This window comes from Galendromus occidentalis, unplaced genomic scaffold, assembly GCF_000255335.2.
Source record: "Galendromus occidentalis unplaced genomic scaffold, Mocc_1.1 scf7180000077497, whole genome shotgun sequence".
Classification (NCBI taxonomy): Eukaryota; Metazoa; Arthropoda; class Arachnida; order Mesostigmata; family Phytoseiidae; genus Galendromus; species Galendromus occidentalis.
This window is the reverse complement of record NW_003805485.1, coordinates 1306592-1322711: the sequence shown is the minus strand read 5'-3', so window position 1 is coordinate 1322711 and position 16120 is coordinate 1306592. Positions and strand designations below refer to the sequence as shown.

At 50.6% G+C, this 16120-nt stretch overlaps 4 protein-coding genes across 4 annotated transcripts; 1 reads left to right on the top strand and 3 right to left on the bottom strand.

Moving 5' to 3' along the window:
- Positions 1–4965: 4965 nt before the first annotated feature.
- LOC100901701 (cytochrome b561) lies at positions 4966–6158 on the bottom strand. Its single transcript, XM_003746551.1, has 5 exons — positions 6134–6158; positions 5814–6000; positions 5476–5715; positions 5267–5399; positions 4966–5001 (listed from the first exon to the last, which is right to left on the bottom strand). Exons 1-5 carry the CDS (start codon positions 6156–6158, stop codon positions 4966–4968), a joined length of 621 nt encoding a protein of 206 aa, XP_003746599.1.
- Positions 6159–7448: 1290 nt separating this feature from the next.
- mRpS18C (mitochondrial ribosomal protein S18C) lies at positions 7449–8678 on the top strand. Its single transcript, XM_003746466.1, has 4 exons — positions 7449–7704; positions 7934–7995; positions 8141–8224; positions 8372–8678. Exons 1-4 carry the CDS (start codon positions 7638–7640, stop codon positions 8588–8590), a joined length of 432 nt encoding a protein of 143 aa, XP_003746514.1. The 5' UTR covers positions 7449–7637; the 3' UTR covers positions 8591–8678.
- On the bottom strand, positions 8666–11157 carry LOC100900603 (legumain). Its single transcript, XM_003746465.1, has 7 exons — positions 10895–11157; positions 10251–10413; positions 10057–10156; positions 9737–9963; positions 9466–9603; positions 9176–9358; positions 8666–9065 (listed from the first exon to the last, which is right to left on the bottom strand). The coding sequence occupies exons 1-7, from the start codon at positions 11122–11124 to the stop codon at positions 8814–8816; spliced, it is 1293 nt and encodes a 430-aa protein (XP_003746513.1). The 5' UTR covers positions 11125–11157; the 3' UTR covers positions 8666–8813.
- Positions 11158–11983: 826 nt separating this feature from the next.
- LOC100900462 (potassium/sodium hyperpolarization-activated cyclic nucleotide-gated channel 4) lies at positions 11984–15271 on the bottom strand. Its single transcript, XM_029112398.1, has 10 exons — positions 15093–15271; positions 14655–14934; positions 14384–14547; positions 13933–14162; positions 13683–13832; positions 13437–13569; positions 13245–13330; positions 12891–13076; positions 12532–12736; positions 11984–12260 (listed from the first exon to the last, which is right to left on the bottom strand). Exons 2-10 carry the CDS (start codon positions 14897–14899, stop codon positions 12031–12033), a joined length of 1629 nt encoding a protein of 542 aa, XP_028968231.1. The 5' UTR covers positions 14900–14934; positions 15093–15271; the 3' UTR covers positions 11984–12030.
- Positions 15272–16120: the final 849 nt, after the last annotated feature.

Below are 16120 nucleotides of genomic sequence, written 5' to 3'. Positions count from 1 at the left end.
GAAGCGAATCGAGCGAGATCCTGTCGGAAAACGCGAAGCGAGTAGTTCGTGAATAAAATGTGCTGTATGATCAAGAAAGCTTCAACAGTGTTCTCGATCGCATTGAATTAGACGAAGAAAAAATGACGATTCTTAGAGCACTCGGGTGGAATTTCCCTAACATTTCTCCGCCGGAGCGAGCTTCATTCAGGCGCTTTGCGCCGATCTCACCGCAGCTCTACATCCGCAGTTCCTGATTTGTCCTCAGCATGGGACCCTCTCCGGAGTCCACGACAGCGCTCGAGACCCTTCGCGATATAACTTCTGAAGTACCAATCTCTGGCTTGGCCAGACAAAGAATATCTCCCGCTCCTCCATTGGATGAACCGCCCTTATAGTATTCTGCCGAGTTCGGAATACTGGAATCCCTGCTCTACAGCTTGTGTTTCTTTTCGGGAGCGGACTTTGCCACTCGAGAGTCGAGAAGCATGTAAAGTACATGCGAACAAGATGACCCGCTTCGAGAGCGCATGGAGAGAGCGTGAGATTATCAAAAGAAGAGAGCTCAAAAACTATTCATCTATTATGGATTATATGAGAAAATCGATCCCAGTTTTTCCACGAAATATTCACGATTTTCACCGTTCACCCGTCGGACCGCGCATCCGGATTGCCTTCTAACGCCCATCCCCTATCCAATGCCTTCCACAGATGTCGTCCTTCGATCTCCGCTCGCATTACTCAAACTGAATTTATCGATTGTATGTAGATCAAGTGATAGCTCCACCGACGAGTAATGATGAGGAGAGAAGCTGAGAGAGAGACGCTGCTGGCGCGCTTCCAGGAGGTATAATGCGACCGTCAGATTTCTGTCTTTCATTTCGAGACTTCCGACCCCGTGTTTTTTACGAGAGGTTTTTGATCTGTCCATTGACGAAAGTGAAGCAATTCAAGTGATCCCAGGCACCGGGATGAATTACCCGTAGACTTGCGGTAGGATGTCAGAGAATGTCAGGCCGTCACACCTGACCTCCTGCACGTCGGAAACTCTTTGCGCATGAACTTCGACCTGATGTTCATGACCACTCAGCAACGTAGCTTTTCGAAAGCACAAGCCGTGAGCCGGGAGTTCGGTCCGATCCGACGCCCGATTTCGTGCCCACGGACCGGGACATAGGATCTCCGTGTAGTTCATCATGGAATGAGAGAGCATAACCATCGGAAATTAGTGTCCCGTGAAGAAACCTGCGCCAGATATCACGAGATGAGCGACCGACGCGAAATTATCCGCGATGAAAACTGGGGATCCTGCGCTCCGACAAGCGGGGGTGTCCGCCTGAATTTTCTCTGAATCTCGAGATTCCCGGTTTTCCACACGACCATCTGCGGATTCCTCCGGCGTTATCCTCCTAGTCCTCTTGTGAACATTTGTGTACTTGACATCGAGTTTCAGTGGCGATCGAGTTGGCCACTGGAACTCGTAAAACTCTTAATGATTCGCTATTCGAAGGAAATCTATACTCTTTAAGGAAACCTCCGCAAAATCGCCGTTGTAAAAATGGAGTCTCGTAGGCTCGTCCAGGAGCTCTGCCTGACGGCATTGATTTCGCTGTCCGTCTTCGGGCCCTTAATCGACGATGTGACCATCGACTTGAATTTTGTCATGTGGTTAACGTGCTCGTTCATGGTTCTGGCCGTGCATCACCATTTCCGTGTGGTCCTTCCAGCGTACTGGAGCTGCTCTGTGTTGGCCGTGGCGGTCATCCCGTCTGTCTACCAGGGTCTGCCGACGCTTCTCGATGGCACCGCAACCCTCGTCCTTTTCCGAGCGTGGCACGTTGGACTCCTAACGGCTCGGGGTGGCTACTCCATGGATATCGGTCTTTATCGATCGAACATCTTGCTCATCGTGACCTTGACCTGCATCGCACTCGTCGTCGACGCTTCAGCCACTTTCGGGATCATGAAGATTCTGCGATACGGGCCCTCTCCAAGCTTGGCGTTGATGGCCTCAATCTCCCCAGCCCCGTCGCCCGAGGTGGCGCTACCCCTCTTCGATTTGATGAGCGCGTCCTGCGCCCAGGTGATCGACGACTCGAAGGACGGAGGAACTGTTGAAGCCGGGCCAGCCCGCGTCGAGGAGCTCCGCAAGGAGTTGATCACGACGCTGAACACTTTCAAAGCGACGGCCTTCCCTCTGATATTCATCACAATCGGTGCGTTTTGTTCTGTGGCAAGCGAAGTGAATTTCGTCGTCTCGGATGTCGCCGGGGCGGTTCTGGTCGGCACAGACTGGAACAAGATCGCTTTGAATGCTCTGATCGGTCTCGGGGTCGCCGCGATCTTCTCGGCCGCGTTCTGCGTCGTCGGTCGTTTGTTCGTTCGCGAGGATGCCTCCCCGCAATTGGTGGCTCTGCTTCTGTTCTGTACAGCGGCCTTCTGCATGTTCTGCGTCGGAGTCTACGTGCCCGTAGCAGCGGCCCTGGCTGCGATCGGCGCCTGCTTGAGTTTGCGCTTGAGTAGCGGATTCAACAAGAACGCCTTTTCCGTTCTCTCAATGCTTTGGCCCTATACATCACTCCTGTATTACACTACGTTCGCGTATGTGGTTGTGGGTTATTTCTGTATGCATTGGGCAGAGGCCCGGATAAACTTGTGGAAAATGTCGGCAGCAAGTCTGCTTTTGTTCGCTATCAAGTTCCTAATCGTGGCTTTGGTATCATGCGGTTTCAAGATGAGTTTGCCCTCCAGTCTCACTCTCGCTCTATCGCTATGTTCGAAAGGCACTGTGCAAATCGCCTTGTGCGCTCTTCTGCCCCTGAAAGTCGGTCTTGGGGGATACGGTAGCTTCGTAGAAGAGGTTTTTGCTCTCCAGCTCTACGTGCTGATAAATTACCTGGTTGTATCGCCGTGCATTTATGTCTTCGCGCGACTGATTGTCATTTGGATAGAAAAACAGTCGCGCAGTGAGCCTGAGGCAAAGCGTAACACAATTCAGAACCCACAAGTCTAGTGGAAAAAAGTCTCCGTCGGAGTCCATGATCCGAGGCCCTGAATTGGCTGGAGACCTCATCGCCGCTAGGGATGCATTCCGAATATTCCGCTGTTGGATAACGGACAAATTCAGCGTCGCTCCCAGTCACGAGCTTGAAGGTCCGGCGGGGCGACTCAATGGATGAGGATCCGATTCAGTATGGCTCCTAGATTGAGGAGCCAGGAGCCATACCGACTCTCAGGGTATATGAAGTCTGAGCACGGACTTATCGGCCGGAGGCATCGATCTTCAGATTGAATCCATCATCTTGTCACCGGGACGTTCACTTTTTGGTAAGGGAGGCGGTAAGGGGGCAGTAGATCATTGGACAGATCCCGTCAATCAATTCTGATTGAAACAAGCATTGTGTATACAATTATTGATATTTATATATAGATAATAGCACACGTGTGAGCTCGACAGGTCAGATCAAGACGAGATCGGTCGAGAGGATGGGTGACTCGATAGGACATACCTATTCAGAGAAAGTCATAGTGCAGCTGAATCTCTGCATGCACAGAGGTTTCGGTGGGATGATTGTGATGGAATTTGTCAATAAAAATGTATATTTCGTTCTTGGAAAGGACCGCGCTCCTACCTACGTGTGCACTGTCTGCTTTCCACCCGGAGTACCAGAACATCCTCCGATGAGCTGTGGAACTAGCAAGTCGAATCCATCCGATAGCCGTCGTGTCCCTCTTCCCAATCTTTCAGCACTCGGAAGAACGGGTTGTTATCGACGGAAAGGCTGATCTCCGTTCGGAGCTTCGCTCATCAAGGGCGTTTCCATCGGTTGCATTGGCTCCAGCCCCATTTCGGAAATACCATGTCATCTGCCTGCTCACAAGAATCGGACGAGAGGAGTATCAGAAACGATTTTCATCGAGGTTTTGCGTGCTTCGGGACAATAATCCTCCGGTACAAAATACTCAGCGGAGAGCCTTTGATCTGACGATTCGTCCGGATCCGGAATCAGATAGGAGCCCCCTCTGCAGAAGTCGAGGCCACAAATCTCGGATGACACTTGGCGATGTGATTTGGAATGCGGGAAGACGGAGGGGAGAAGCAGATCCTAATCAGCGACGGGCAATTGGCGTGAAATTCCGAGACACGTATTCGCTCAGCAGTCGTTAGCTCGTCGCGGATGTCCGCAATACTCGGTGTCCTTTCCTCCGTATTGAGAAGTCCGACTCCGAACTCTTTATCCTTCTTCGTGCTGCTCAATCGGTATCATTAAAGACACGAACCACAGTAAGCGACCCTGCCGAAGTCGCTTTGTATTCGGGTCCACCTGGCGCAGGTCTGTGTAATGGCTTCACTCCTGGCCAAGGGCATGACAGACTGAATATTAAAAGAAGCAAAAGCCCGAGCTTCGCTTAATGAAAAGCTTCATAGCTGCCCAGAAAGCTTCATCATTAGAGAGTTCAAATGAGCATTGATCGGGATGGATCGATCTCTCCACAATCCTGTTGCATGATCCCTTCGATAATAGCTGTCCGGATTGAGTGGCGCGCGTGAAGAAAGAGAGCACTCATTTCAGAATGGCTGGGAGCGCTACCTATTGTCTTTGTAACGATCACCGGTGAGCTTGGGCTAACCTTGCCCTTAATTCGCTGCTCGATCTCCTGGCAAGATTTGACCACAAGCATCAGCCGCAATGGCGATAAGAGGTTTCCGGGAGCTTACTCTGCGCTTGACCTTTATTCTCTTTCGATATCAATTTAAAATAACCGGACGACTGACTCCCATAGCCGAGAGAGATTTTCTCAAGTATTCCGAAAGAATCGCAGCTGATGGGCTCTGAATTCATTGCTAGTCGACCTTTGACAGGCGGCATCCGTCGTGACGTCAAATATACTCGAATATGACGAATATTTAGGATTCGGACAGGATTGGTCCGGGAATCATTCAGTTCATCACCGAGCCTGAGAGCGAAATGTTCGCATTTGGTTTCAATAAGTACCGTATTCTGCAACTCGGCGTTTTCCCTGGAATGGTGGAAAGAACTTAGTCAGAGCGCTGCCATGACCCATGAGATGAAACTGAGAAACATCGCTTGGAACTAAATATGGAGAACGACTTCATCCACCCGACGTCCCCAACTGGACTACAACACACTAGAGCTATTCCGAGTATGACTGCACCTGCGGCGGATTCCAGCGTCCAACACAAAGCGGAAGCTGAGCTTACATTCATCGAGATGATCCGGTCTCCTTGCGGCGTGGATCTTCTTCGGAAGCTCGCGAAACAAACCGATACGCTAAGGCAAAGGGCATACAGAAGGAGTGTGGAAGTCACTGGGAAAACTTCTGCAGTCTTCGAGAAAACCGTGAGACAGCTGAGCAAGAAGATGAATATTCCACCGAAGATATGCACGGGCAGTAGCCTGAAATCGTGGCAGAAATAAATCTTTTTTCGCGAGGCTTGATCCTCTAGGATAGACATCGAATTCACGAACCCACGTTTGTCTGAAGTTGTTCGTCGCTCCAGGGGCGAGGAAGGTGACGAAGGCCGCCACGTATTGGATCAGGTAAAGGGTGGCAGAGAAGAGTCCCAATCTACCATGGATCCCCGCAGGGATTCCGAACCCTCGTTTTTCCCAGAAAACTAGGACGAGAGCTGCGAAGACGCAGATAAAAGCCACGAGATGCACAGTTGCGTGCACGGATTTGGTCACTGATTTGCGGACATTGCGCAGGAGTCTGCAATGCCCAAGGAGGAAGGGAAGACTGTGATTCGGAATATCGCAGAGAAGAAAAATTCGGGGTCCGACTTGTCTGGCGTGATTTTAAGCACTCGCCTGAAGATGAGGATCGACTCGCCCTGGAGGATGATCAAACCCAACGAGGCGAGAATCGGATGCCAAACACGCCTCGAGGGCGGGAGGATATCTCCCCAACCGGATATCCATTTCATCAGGCAAATCATGAATGCGAAGCCAGTGATCTGTGTCAGGGCAAAGGCTCCATAAAAGATCTTGAGGGCGACTGTCGGGAGGAATCTCGTCATACGTAAAAGGAAGCATATCGAAGAGCAAGGGCCATGCGGAAATGATTGCGGAGAATCGTTTTCTCCTTGGTGGGCGACAAGAGCTCGGAAAATCCACCCTTCTAAACTCACGGGGGCTGACATCCGAGGACGACATCCCTGTCTGTGATTTTTCGTAGCGACACCCTCACACAGTCGAATGGAAGCGATGACAGGAATGAATATTCCCTGAGCGATCGTTCGAATCGTTTTTATCTCGATGACTCCTCGCTCTTCTAGTCTCGGGGAATTAGTGGTGTTTCGTTCTCTGCTGCCACGTGCGTTATCGTAAATCAGTTCTAACCATCATTGACGATCTCCGTCGCGTCGGATGATACATGGAGCAACTGAAGCAGAGTCCCCCGAAGTGAATAAATATATGAAGGGCTCCATGAGGAGCTTCCGAACCTTCGAGATCGACACTACCGAGAGAGACGACGTCATTTGAGCTTGTATGGATCGGTCTAGTAGGTGAATATCTAGTCCTCGCGGACTCGATCGAGGGGGATTGGAAATGGAGTGATCTCGGAAAAGAGTGGGCTGAGTGAGAGGGAGTCATCTCCGGAGCCTTAACTTCCAGTGGGAACTACGAGTACTACATAGTAGCCACACTCGAATTTGACTACATGAACCGTCGAAATCGAGCCTAATCGATTCTATTCCACGCTACACTTCCCTTGGCGTCTGGAAAAGCTACCGGGACAGGGTACCGGTCGCGAGGATCCGGAGTTGAATCGGTGCATTAGTCATGGATATGTTCTGGGGAGCCCATCCCTGGAAGGACCGTGGGCAAGCCGATAAAGCAGAAGATCCACCCGCGAAAGCTCAAAGCCCTCGAACGAAGGAGTAATCAGTCAATGGTGGTTAGGTCATCGTGACCAAAATCATAGCCTGAATGCACGTCTCACGAGTTTTCTGCAGCAGACTCGAGATGATCGTATAGCGCACCGATTACATTTCTGAACCAATCGCTCCCTACGTACCTACATCACTTCCTAGTCAGTTCCTAGCTTCGCAAGATCTCGGGTCGCTCGATGCGATTGTCCTTCATCCGCCGATCCTAGACGAAGACTCTACTGTAGCGTTGCGGAACCGTACTTTAAGGGAGCGGTACGGTCCTAGAACTGAGGATGCTCGGGGCGCCCGGGGCCGCGCCAAGCTACAGCAAAGATCATCTCAGTGATCGCCTACGCCGCTCGATTTGATCAATGGATTCTTCAATCGTCACAAGGGCTGATCGCGCCCCGATCCCCTACGCCCATTCTCTCAGGCGTCAGTTCAAGAGTCCGACTTGATCTGATATAGGCACCAAGCGGAGATACTTAGTCAATTCATTAAACTCCCTGAGTCGAAATGTCTTATCCCGAAGTACCCATTCTCGCGCACGGTAGCAGACGAAGCCCTTGTTGGTAAATCAGTCGGTGAAAAACAGATATCGTCACTTGCTGTTATTTCCGCGCACCGCACACGCAGAGGGGTCCTGTGATTCCGGTGAACGGGGACTCGAGAGGTGCAATAGCAGCACATTCTGTCTCGGAGAACTTCTGCAGGAGGCTGAGGACCGCGCGAAGAGAGTCAAGAACCTTCCAAATCCGTCATGCTTCGAACGTTGATTCAGCGAGGCACTGCTCGGACCGGATCTCATCTCTGCTCTACCGTAGCCGGTGAGGAACCAAGGCATAGTCGATTTCTGCTCCAATTGATTGTCTGGTGATAGCTCGAAAGCCTTTGCAGAAAATCGCAAGTTTCCGAAGCGGGTCCCCTCGCTCTTCATATCAATCGCTCCACGGATGCTAGAGCGCCAAGTAGTCTCTCCCCGCGCTATGAATTTTGTGCTGATGTATTGAGCGTTGGGAGTTGGGGTCTTACAATAATTTTTCGATATTCCGCTAGCCTCCACGCCATCCCCGGGTGTTTCAAATGAAGCCGCCGCCGGCGAAACGAACAGTGACGAGGTAATTCGTGGTCGTCCGAAATGACTGACCCTCCACAGCATTTCATCATGAAGATAGAACATCCATTCGGATGAGGCACCGGAGAATTCCTCGGAGAAATTCTCTTCTCCCATAATAATCGGCCGGATTTCTGTAACTTTCGCAGCCCATATGGGACATGGAGAACCCCTTCAAAAAGACGAGACGCGAATGCATTCTGTGCAGGAACAAGATCGAGGTCGACTACAAGGCACGTTATCCGGAGACTTGAGACAACGGGTTCAAATTCGATTCATGAACCCCTCATCTCGTAACGAACATATAGGCCGCGGAAGTCGGTTGCAAACCTCCAACCTCCCGAAGCACTCGTTGAGCCAACTTCCTGTCTATGTTACAGAATACCCAGCTCCTCTCGCAGTTCGTCTCCAACTACACGGGAGAACTCTACCAGAAACACATCACGGGTCTATGTGAGCATCAGCACCAAAAAGTCAGACTCGCCTTGCATCACGCGCAATGCATCGGCATACTGCCTCACTATCACAAGGATTTGAGGTTCATCAGAGACCCCAAATTGTTCGACCCATTGCATCCGCAGAGGCCTAACCCTCATTAATAAGTTCAAGAATAAATTTACGCCCATAGTCTCGCTGTACGAGTACTTGTTCCCCGCAATGAGGAGGGGTGGAGATTCTTCTCGTAAACGCAGTCGAACTTTTTTTTCAAATCATACATATAAGCGAGTCTTTTTGTTATCATGATAACTCCAATATACAGTGGGCAGCTCGGGAATGTTAAGGCTTTCATCTCGAAACTAGGCTCCGCGTCGAGCGTAGAACCTAGACAATGCCGACGATCTTCGGATGGATACACACGGAGTCCATGGCGCTGAGGATGTCCCCGATCTTGACCCCGGACTCGCAGAGGTTGGTGAAAGTCCTGAGGAATCCCAGTGAGTAAGGATTGGACGGCAGATTGAAGCAAATGTTGTGGAACCTCTCAACGGCTTGACGGTAGCATGTGTGGTCTTTCAAAGTCAATTTGCGTTGGAGCGCTTCGGCGGCGCCGAGACTCTTGGCGATTTGGGTGACCTGAGGGAAAGGGAGAGACTCGTGAATTCAATGTTCAGATGGAATCCGAGGGATCAAAATCAGCCCTTGCATCAGCCGGTGCGCATCCGCCGACGGCAGCGATTGCGTACCTTGTTCCTCAAGAAAATTCGATTTCGGAGCAATTGATTGAGGTCTTTCTGCAATATCGAACGCGTGTCTTCGTCAAACGAATTTCGAATTCTCCTCCTCAGGATGGCCACCGGGACATCTCTCGCATTGGTCGCATCCAAATGGGCCCGGGGTAGTTTTTCCGCCGTCGCTCCTTTTGTCCCCTGGGAAAAAAATCGCGAACATTAGATCTTGTTCGGAGGATGCGAATTGCGAACTGAGAATGCGAATTGAATCAGTCTTCGGCTCGAGATGATGTTCAAACGGTGACCTGGAATTGGGATACCGGGAACGAAGAACCCATCGTGAGGTTTCCGTACTCGTGGACGGCTGAGGTTGTGGTTTCGGCTTTCACGATCGAGTACTGCTTCTGAAGAGTTTCCTGGCTCAAATTTTCGATATCGGAGTCCTGGGGGGATCGAAAATTGAGTGAAGATGCTCACCAATCGACGTGGACGAGACATCCGCGGGTGGTGAGAGATCCGTGAGTAGTTCATTCGGTTTACATTAATTCATTCGTTCAGCGGGATTATATTCATTACCTCCATCCATTTGACTGAATAAACGTCACCGAGGTAGGTTTGACGCAGATCGTCAAAATAGCAGGCGTATGAGCTCTCGTCGGGGGAAGAAGCGGTCGTCGCGAATACATTGATATCCTCTGGCAGAAGACCCGAGAACATGGAGCCACTCTCACACGCTTCCATGTAGAACACGAGTTTTGCGTAGCGTTTATTGCTGTGCATGTCGACGAGAGTCTTGACCAGATCTAGAACAGGCGACACGGAGCGACTTGATGTAATGGACTTAGCATCCAATTATTAAGAGAGAAGTTTGAGGAACGTCGCGCGCCATTTCCTACCGGTTGAGTAGAGGTAGTCATTTGGGAATGCCACGAGTCCTTGGGCTCCATGGTCAGCAAAGTAAACGAAGATGTGATCTTCAGGAGTCGATTCGATAACCTGCACGCCGTGGAATCACTTCCGTAGGTGTCGTTCCAGGAGTATCAAAGGCGACATTGAAAAATGTAATTTGTGAGTATTTGACGGAGCTCACCTTCCCGGAGCCGATACCTCTCAGAGCAGTAGTGTCTCCCTTCAGGATACTCAGAAAATTCTGGGGAGACACGTCGTTCCCTGTGTAGTCTTTCGGCACGCCGCGGTAAACATCCGATCCGTCAGGATGGTTTATGATGACTCCTTTGGTCGGGTTATCGGAGCTGGCGGCAAAGTTTTTCTTCCATTAGGGAATTAAGCTTTGCATTGGATCTAATTGAGGTAGAATTGGCGCTATGGATATACCCTACGCAGCCCCCGACAGGTTGCATCGTCTACCGATGCATGGGGAATCGGTCGAAGAGCTGCCAAGTCTATAGACTTCCCTAAAACAGTCAAGTGAGTGTCATCCGTTCCCCGGTCGATAGCAGATCGATTGAAGCAGCAAATTTCGCGCGTGTGGCTTCAGAAAGCTTCCTTAGCTCAAGCCCGGGAGCGCGACCGATAAGACAGACGATTCCGCTCAGACTTAATCGCTCGTAATCAGGTTGGCACTTGAGATAGCGCTCATGATTCTACATCCTCGGGTCACCGCACCATGGCGACGGAGCTCATTGGCTCCTCGTTCCTTTTTGTAGTTCTTAGGCGATCATCGAATCCACAATTCGCGCTCCTTGGGGTCTTAGAGCTTTCCTGGTGTCTCACCTGTTGGCGATGTCGTCGAACATCATGACCACTATCCGTTCGTCTGGAACTCCATTTCTGTGGAGAATTTGGTACGCATGGCACACATCGGCTTGGTGTCGGTAGTTGTAGTAGCCGTTCGATCCGGCCACGAGCAGAGCCCATATCCGAGGCTCGCTATCTGCTGACGAACACAGTCCGGCGATGGAAAGCACCACCGCCGCGACGAAAGGCAGAGAAGAGGATAACATGCTCGTCTGAGCACTCGAAACACTCTTGACCGTACTCTGGCTCTCCCGCGGTACTATATAACTGTCGGCCGTGACGGTGAGATCATGCTCGAGCTGATTCCCTATAAGCCGGTGATTTCGACTCAATAATTCGCCCTACCGAGAGTCTGCTGGGGTTGTCTTTAAACGACATCATCTTCGTGGATGATAGAATCCATATGAGCCCACATCATCGCAATTCATGCGCGTTGGAGAAAAACTACAGAGTCATCTTCCGGAAAGCAAACCTGCGCCGCTGTGCCGATGACGTATCATAAGTTGCATTGTCCGAATGAGTTCCATCTCGCGTAACCTAGCCCCCCCCCCATTCGACTCCTTCAAAGGAGTCTCACTCCGAGCTACCCACCCTTCCGCACGGGAAGTCCTGAAAATATCCTCTCGGTCGAGGACGAGCGACCGATGCCACGGCCGGTCGAGTAGTCGGCGCGTCTGTCATATCTCGTGCGAACGTGCTCGTCTCGTTCTGGAGGCCTTCCGTGGAAAACCGCTCCCACCGCCGGCGGAATATCCTCACGGAATCTCCTCACGGGAGAGCGGGCCTGATCCTCTCGGCCTTGATATTCCTTCGGACGGCCGAACATGGGCTCCCTGGATCCGTTCCCACTAGCAATGTGAAGGATTCGGGACGTGGAACCCTTGCAAAGTGGTTTAGCCCGAAAATTTTCGAATTGGATAGCACAAAACTGCTACAGCGGTCATTCGAGACCTAGGTCGCCATCCTCCTGTCCTCACAGCTGAATGGGATTCTCACTCAGCTCGACCAAGCGGATCCAGTATCGTACAGGTCCGTCAGAGGGATCGTGGATCGTCTCGATATGAGTTACCGTACCATACAATTTATTGACATTTCTACGCTTGCTGATAGCATCAAAACTTCGTGTTGCTCTTCCCGCCGGACAGTGGATCCGTCGCGCTCTGGACGGACTCATTCTTCAACTTCTGTTCACTATGGAATCGTCGTGCGAGTTCTGACTGAGCTTGGATATCGTCTTCGATAATCGATCGGAAATCACTCCTACTCAGAGAGTAGAGGGAACAATAGGTTTCTGCGATCACCGAAACGCGACTCGATTCCTGCACCGTGAAGAGACATATTTCTGCAAAAGTTTGAAGGGATCTTCATTACTCGATTGTGATTTTGGATCGCCTGGCTGAGCTTAGAGGCTTCATGGCTTGGTAAATGAGAGCTCCCGTTTCATTGAAGCCGAAAATGATATCTACAAAGTGATCCCTCGTGAAAGCCAGGATTATCGCGGTGTATCCGCTCCCCGGCAATGTCCGACGAGTCCAGGCAAATGTCAATTAGGCCCGGAAAGTCGCACACCATGAGCGTCAGGCCGACGAGAGAAATGATTACTCAGAACTGACCCCCAAAGAAAGCCCCATCTCTTAAATGGGCTATGATGGTTCCGTCCAGCAGTGCCATGGACACGTTGCCGCTTTCCAACAGGTACATTTTTGAGCCGACAGATCCCCCGCGGACTATGGCGTCTCCGGGCTGGAAATATTCGTGACGCAATCTCTTGATCACTTCTTCCTTGAAATGTTGCCCCATATTCATGAACACAGGAGTCTGGAAATAAGTTTTGTCTTGAATAACTTTCGCGGGTTTGCTGAGCGACAGAGACCCTGTTCGCCCTCCCGTCCGCAATTGAATCAATGACGACCGTCTTGCGCGGGATTTCCGAGAGTGAGACTTCGGAATGGCGAGGTTTCCGAGAACTCACCTTATTGACGAGCGCCTGGCAGCTGTAGCTCAGGATATCGTCACGCAGAACGTCCGACATCTGGTTCAAAATCTTCTGCTCGTTGAAGTAATGTCCCCGGTATCTTTTCTCCAAGAAGTCATTCACTCGCTCCCGCAAGGCTTGCGGCAATTTCTTGTATTCCATATATTCACAGACCTCGGACATCTTCGCGGAGCACATGGGAACGAAGAGGATTCAGACCGATTGGTATTTAGATATGTATACATGTACCATACGATGTAGACATATACGATAATCCGCCATCTTTCCTCTGCGATACGAGGATGGAGGTGACAATACTGGAGGTCGGTGACAATACTCGGGGGTACTCACGAGTTTGTCGTGAGCAGTCTTGGTGAACTCAAAGTTTTGCACTATTGTAGTCACGTTGGCCAGGAGAACGGTGTAGCCGACAGTGCCTGGAGATCGGAATCAGCATGGATGAAAAAATGAACCGTCGCTGTCGCTTGGAGCTCAACGTGTCTTTTGTCTATGATATGTCATTCTAAAATCTTCACCACTCACCCGAGACGAGAACATAGAAACAAAGGAAGATCTCGTCATCGGTTTGAACTTCGACTTTGCCGAATCCAACCGTAATCATCTGGCAGAGTGCACTGTACAAGCTCCAAATGTATTTGTCGTAATTGTTTTTCCCCTGAAAGATTCGCATAGAAGGAACCACCGTACGGAAAACGCCTTAAAGTCGGTTCGCCTCAAAGTTTTCAAATCCTCCAGGAATGGGTCATCATCTGTGGGTCGCGTATCTACCAGGATTCCCGCTGAGTGGACCCAACTCCCGCGCGGGAAATCCTGGATCATTGGCACGAAGTAAAGCAGGCATCCGTTGAAATGCGCGAGGAACATAATGCAGACCACAATATTTGCTATTCTGAAGTAGATTCGATTCGAAGTGCTGACCTGGAAGATATAGACGGTTGGATAGCTGCTTCTCCCTCGATGGAGTTGCACAAGCCGATTTCGTTTGTTTGTTTCCTTGTGGGAACAGGTCGAAACTCACGTAAATATGTTGCCATTCGTTAACTCGACGAATGAGAGAAACGATTCGCAGTAGTTTAGGGGTGCCCAGAATGGTGGCGCTTTTGATCAGGGCTTTATTGGTCAACTCGACCAGGTGAACGATCCGGTCGAACGGGACAGTCCCCAAGAAATCAACTGCGAACCAGCCTTTCAGGTATTTTTTCGCCAAGTATCGCCTGTCCAAGCGTATTTCATTCGCTACTATCACGCCTGGAATCCGTAAGATTTACTGAGATGTATCCCACAAGCGATCTCTGAAATCCCTGCCGGCAATCGTCTCATCAGACACTGCTCGGGCGAGTCTAAAGCCATCGAAGAATTTTGAACAGCGACATCCGCGGAAGGAAATCGTGCAGTTCCACATTTTCCGCGAGTCTCAAGTCGAGTCTTGACGAACTCCGCCTGGGGTGCGGAGGAGGCAGGATACACACCTGAGTAAAAGTTCACCACTATGTCAAATGCGAATATTGTTGTAGATGAGAAACTGAAGAAGAGCCAGGACGTCGAGTTTTCCGTCACGCAGAAAGCCAATTGCACGGGTAACAAGAGTGCGTTGATTGACAGTGCGATCACAATGATTATGTCCCACGCCGATCTGGAGTATCCAAACCCAGGTCAGTGCGTTCGAAAACCTTGTCGCTCTATTCGACATGAGACATGATATCGGCGACGAGGGAAGAAAAATCAAGAAGAAATCGTTACCTGAATCGGGAGCACGGATGGATGATGGAGTAACCCAACTGTAGCTGCCGATGCTGTTCTTCCATGAGAGCGGTCGTAGAATCGAAGAACTTCATCGAGAGACTGTTCTGACTGGGGAGGAACCAGTACTCGTACAGAGACGACAGGAGAGAGCTCGGAGTCTGGAAATCCGAACTGCCGGACATGGTCTTCAAATCTTCCGAATCCCACCGCTCGATCTGATCGATGTTTATCCCTCCCGCCATTTCGACTTTTCACACGCCGGACACTAACAGGTACGCTGCAAGGGTCAGATGCAGCAAATCAGATTAAGGATTGAATTAGCCTGGGGAAAACACCCATCAGCGATAAGTATATTTGATAGGTGAGCTTGATAAGTTTTCTCTGATTCGAGTCGATGTTATTAATCTCCGAAAGAAATCTCAACGGTTAACTCACTACATCCAACGGTTTCCGGAGCAGCTCCGGGGCGGCAACGAGAGAGGTTCGCTATGGATGCCGAAGCCTCATGCTCTCAGGCAAAACACCTTTCCTCGGGAACTCCCGAGCATGACTCAGATGGGTTCGAATTTTGGGGACAGCTGCATCCAAGTCACATTCCATACGTCAACATTCGGCTGGGTAATTTCTGATTTATCGACTGCGTGCGTTCTTCCTCAGGATTCCGCTTGTTTCTCACAGTTCACGGGCGATGTCTTCAGGACCCATCCGAGGATCAGTCTTTTTCCACAAGGCAATCGTCAAATCGACCCACTTGTCGTGACATTGAAGCGCTCAGCGCGGAAACTGACATCGGACGAAGCCAAAAACACTTGTACGTTGGGAACTCCTGACGTCTGGATCACAAATGTTCCGCTCTGTTTGTATTGCGAGCTCTCTTATCATGGATCGTTGGGTGTTTAAACTGTCGAAAATTGTTCTGAGCTGGGAGCGTCCACTCTCAATGCGATCATACACGCCCCTACGGACGAATCGAGCGGTCCGACGGCCGCTTGGTCGAACCTAAAAGGGGCAGACCACTCCGTTGTTGAGGCGAGAAATTCCCGACTTGATTCACTGGTTTGTGTTCACAGTTGTTCAAAGCGTTCACGGAACTCATCGTCGCGCGGGTCGGATGTAGTACGCGTTTCAATCGAGAGGGAAAAGTGACTTTCCCAGTCGACTGCTATCGAGTCTCACCTGAGGTGTGCGTAAGTCAAGTTCGCGCTGGCGCCGCAGAGACAGCGTCTCGCAGGATTTCGCCGGGAGTCGGTCCCTAATGAACGAGAGAGTCCTTACATAAGCTCTTTTGTCGTTCGGCACTTCGATTGTTCCTCGGATACTCTCCCACCGTTCATTTTCCTGTGGGACGGCGCTCCCCGACTTTCTGTCATCTAGGACCCCCCTTGGATATTGGCACCGTGCTCTGGACCCCTGCGATAAGGTTTAGAAACGAATAATTATTATGTAAGGAGCTAACAGATTTG

What these genes read in the sequence shown, in the direction of transcription:
- LOC100900462 (XM_029112398.1), bottom strand. Translation starts at nt 14,899, where the DNA reads ATGGCGGGAGGGATAAACATCGATCAGATCGAGCGGTGGGATTCGGAA. An exon ending in CATCCGTGCTCCCGATTCAG is followed by an intron (nt 14,548 to 14,654) that starts GTAACGATTTCT and finishes TGGATACTCCAG; the next exon opens with ATCGGCGTGGGACATAATCA. An exon ending in AGTGGTGAACTTTTACTCAG is followed by an intron (nt 14,163 to 14,383) that starts GTGTGTATCCTG and finishes TACGGATTCCAG; the next exon opens with GCGTGATAGTAGCGAATGAA.
- LOC100901701 (XM_003746551.1), bottom strand. Translation starts at nt 6,158, where the DNA reads ATGTCGTCCTCGGATGTCAGCCCCC. An exon ending in GAGTCGATCCTCATCTTCAG is followed by an intron (nt 5,716 to 5,813) that starts GCGAGTGCTTAA and finishes TGGGCATTGCAG; the next exon opens with ACTCCTGCGCAATGTCCGCA. An exon ending in CCCTTTGCCTTAGCGTATCG is followed by an intron (nt 5,002 to 5,266) that starts GTTTGTTTCGCG and finishes CCACCATTCCAG; the next exon opens with GGAAAACGCCGAGTTGCAGA.
- mRpS18C (XM_003746466.1), top strand. Translation starts at nt 7,638, where the DNA reads ATGCTTCGAACGTTGATTCAGCGAGGCACTGCTCGGACCGGATCTCAT. An exon ending in TCTCTGCTCTACCGTAGCCG is followed by an intron (nt 7,705 to 7,933) that starts GTGAGGAACCAA and finishes ATATTCCGCTAG; the next exon opens with CCTCCACGCCATCCCCGGGT. An exon ending in GCGAAACGAACAGTGACGAG is followed by an intron (nt 7,996 to 8,140) that starts GTAATTCGTGGT and finishes TAACTTTCGCAG; the next exon opens with CCCATATGGGACATGGAGAA.
- LOC100900603 (XM_003746465.1), bottom strand. Translation starts at nt 11,124, where the DNA reads ATGTTATCCTCTTCTCTGCCTTTCGTCGCGGCGGTGGTGCTTTCCATC. An exon ending in GAGGTATCGGCTCCGGGAAG is followed by an intron (nt 10,157 to 10,250) that starts GTGAGCTCCGTC and finishes CACGGCGTGCAG; the next exon opens with GTTATCGAATCGACTCCTGA. An exon ending in TCCCGGTATCCCAATTCCAG is followed by an intron (nt 9,359 to 9,465) that starts GTCACCGTTTGA and finishes TTTTTTTCCCAG; the next exon opens with GGGACAAAAGGAGCGACGGC.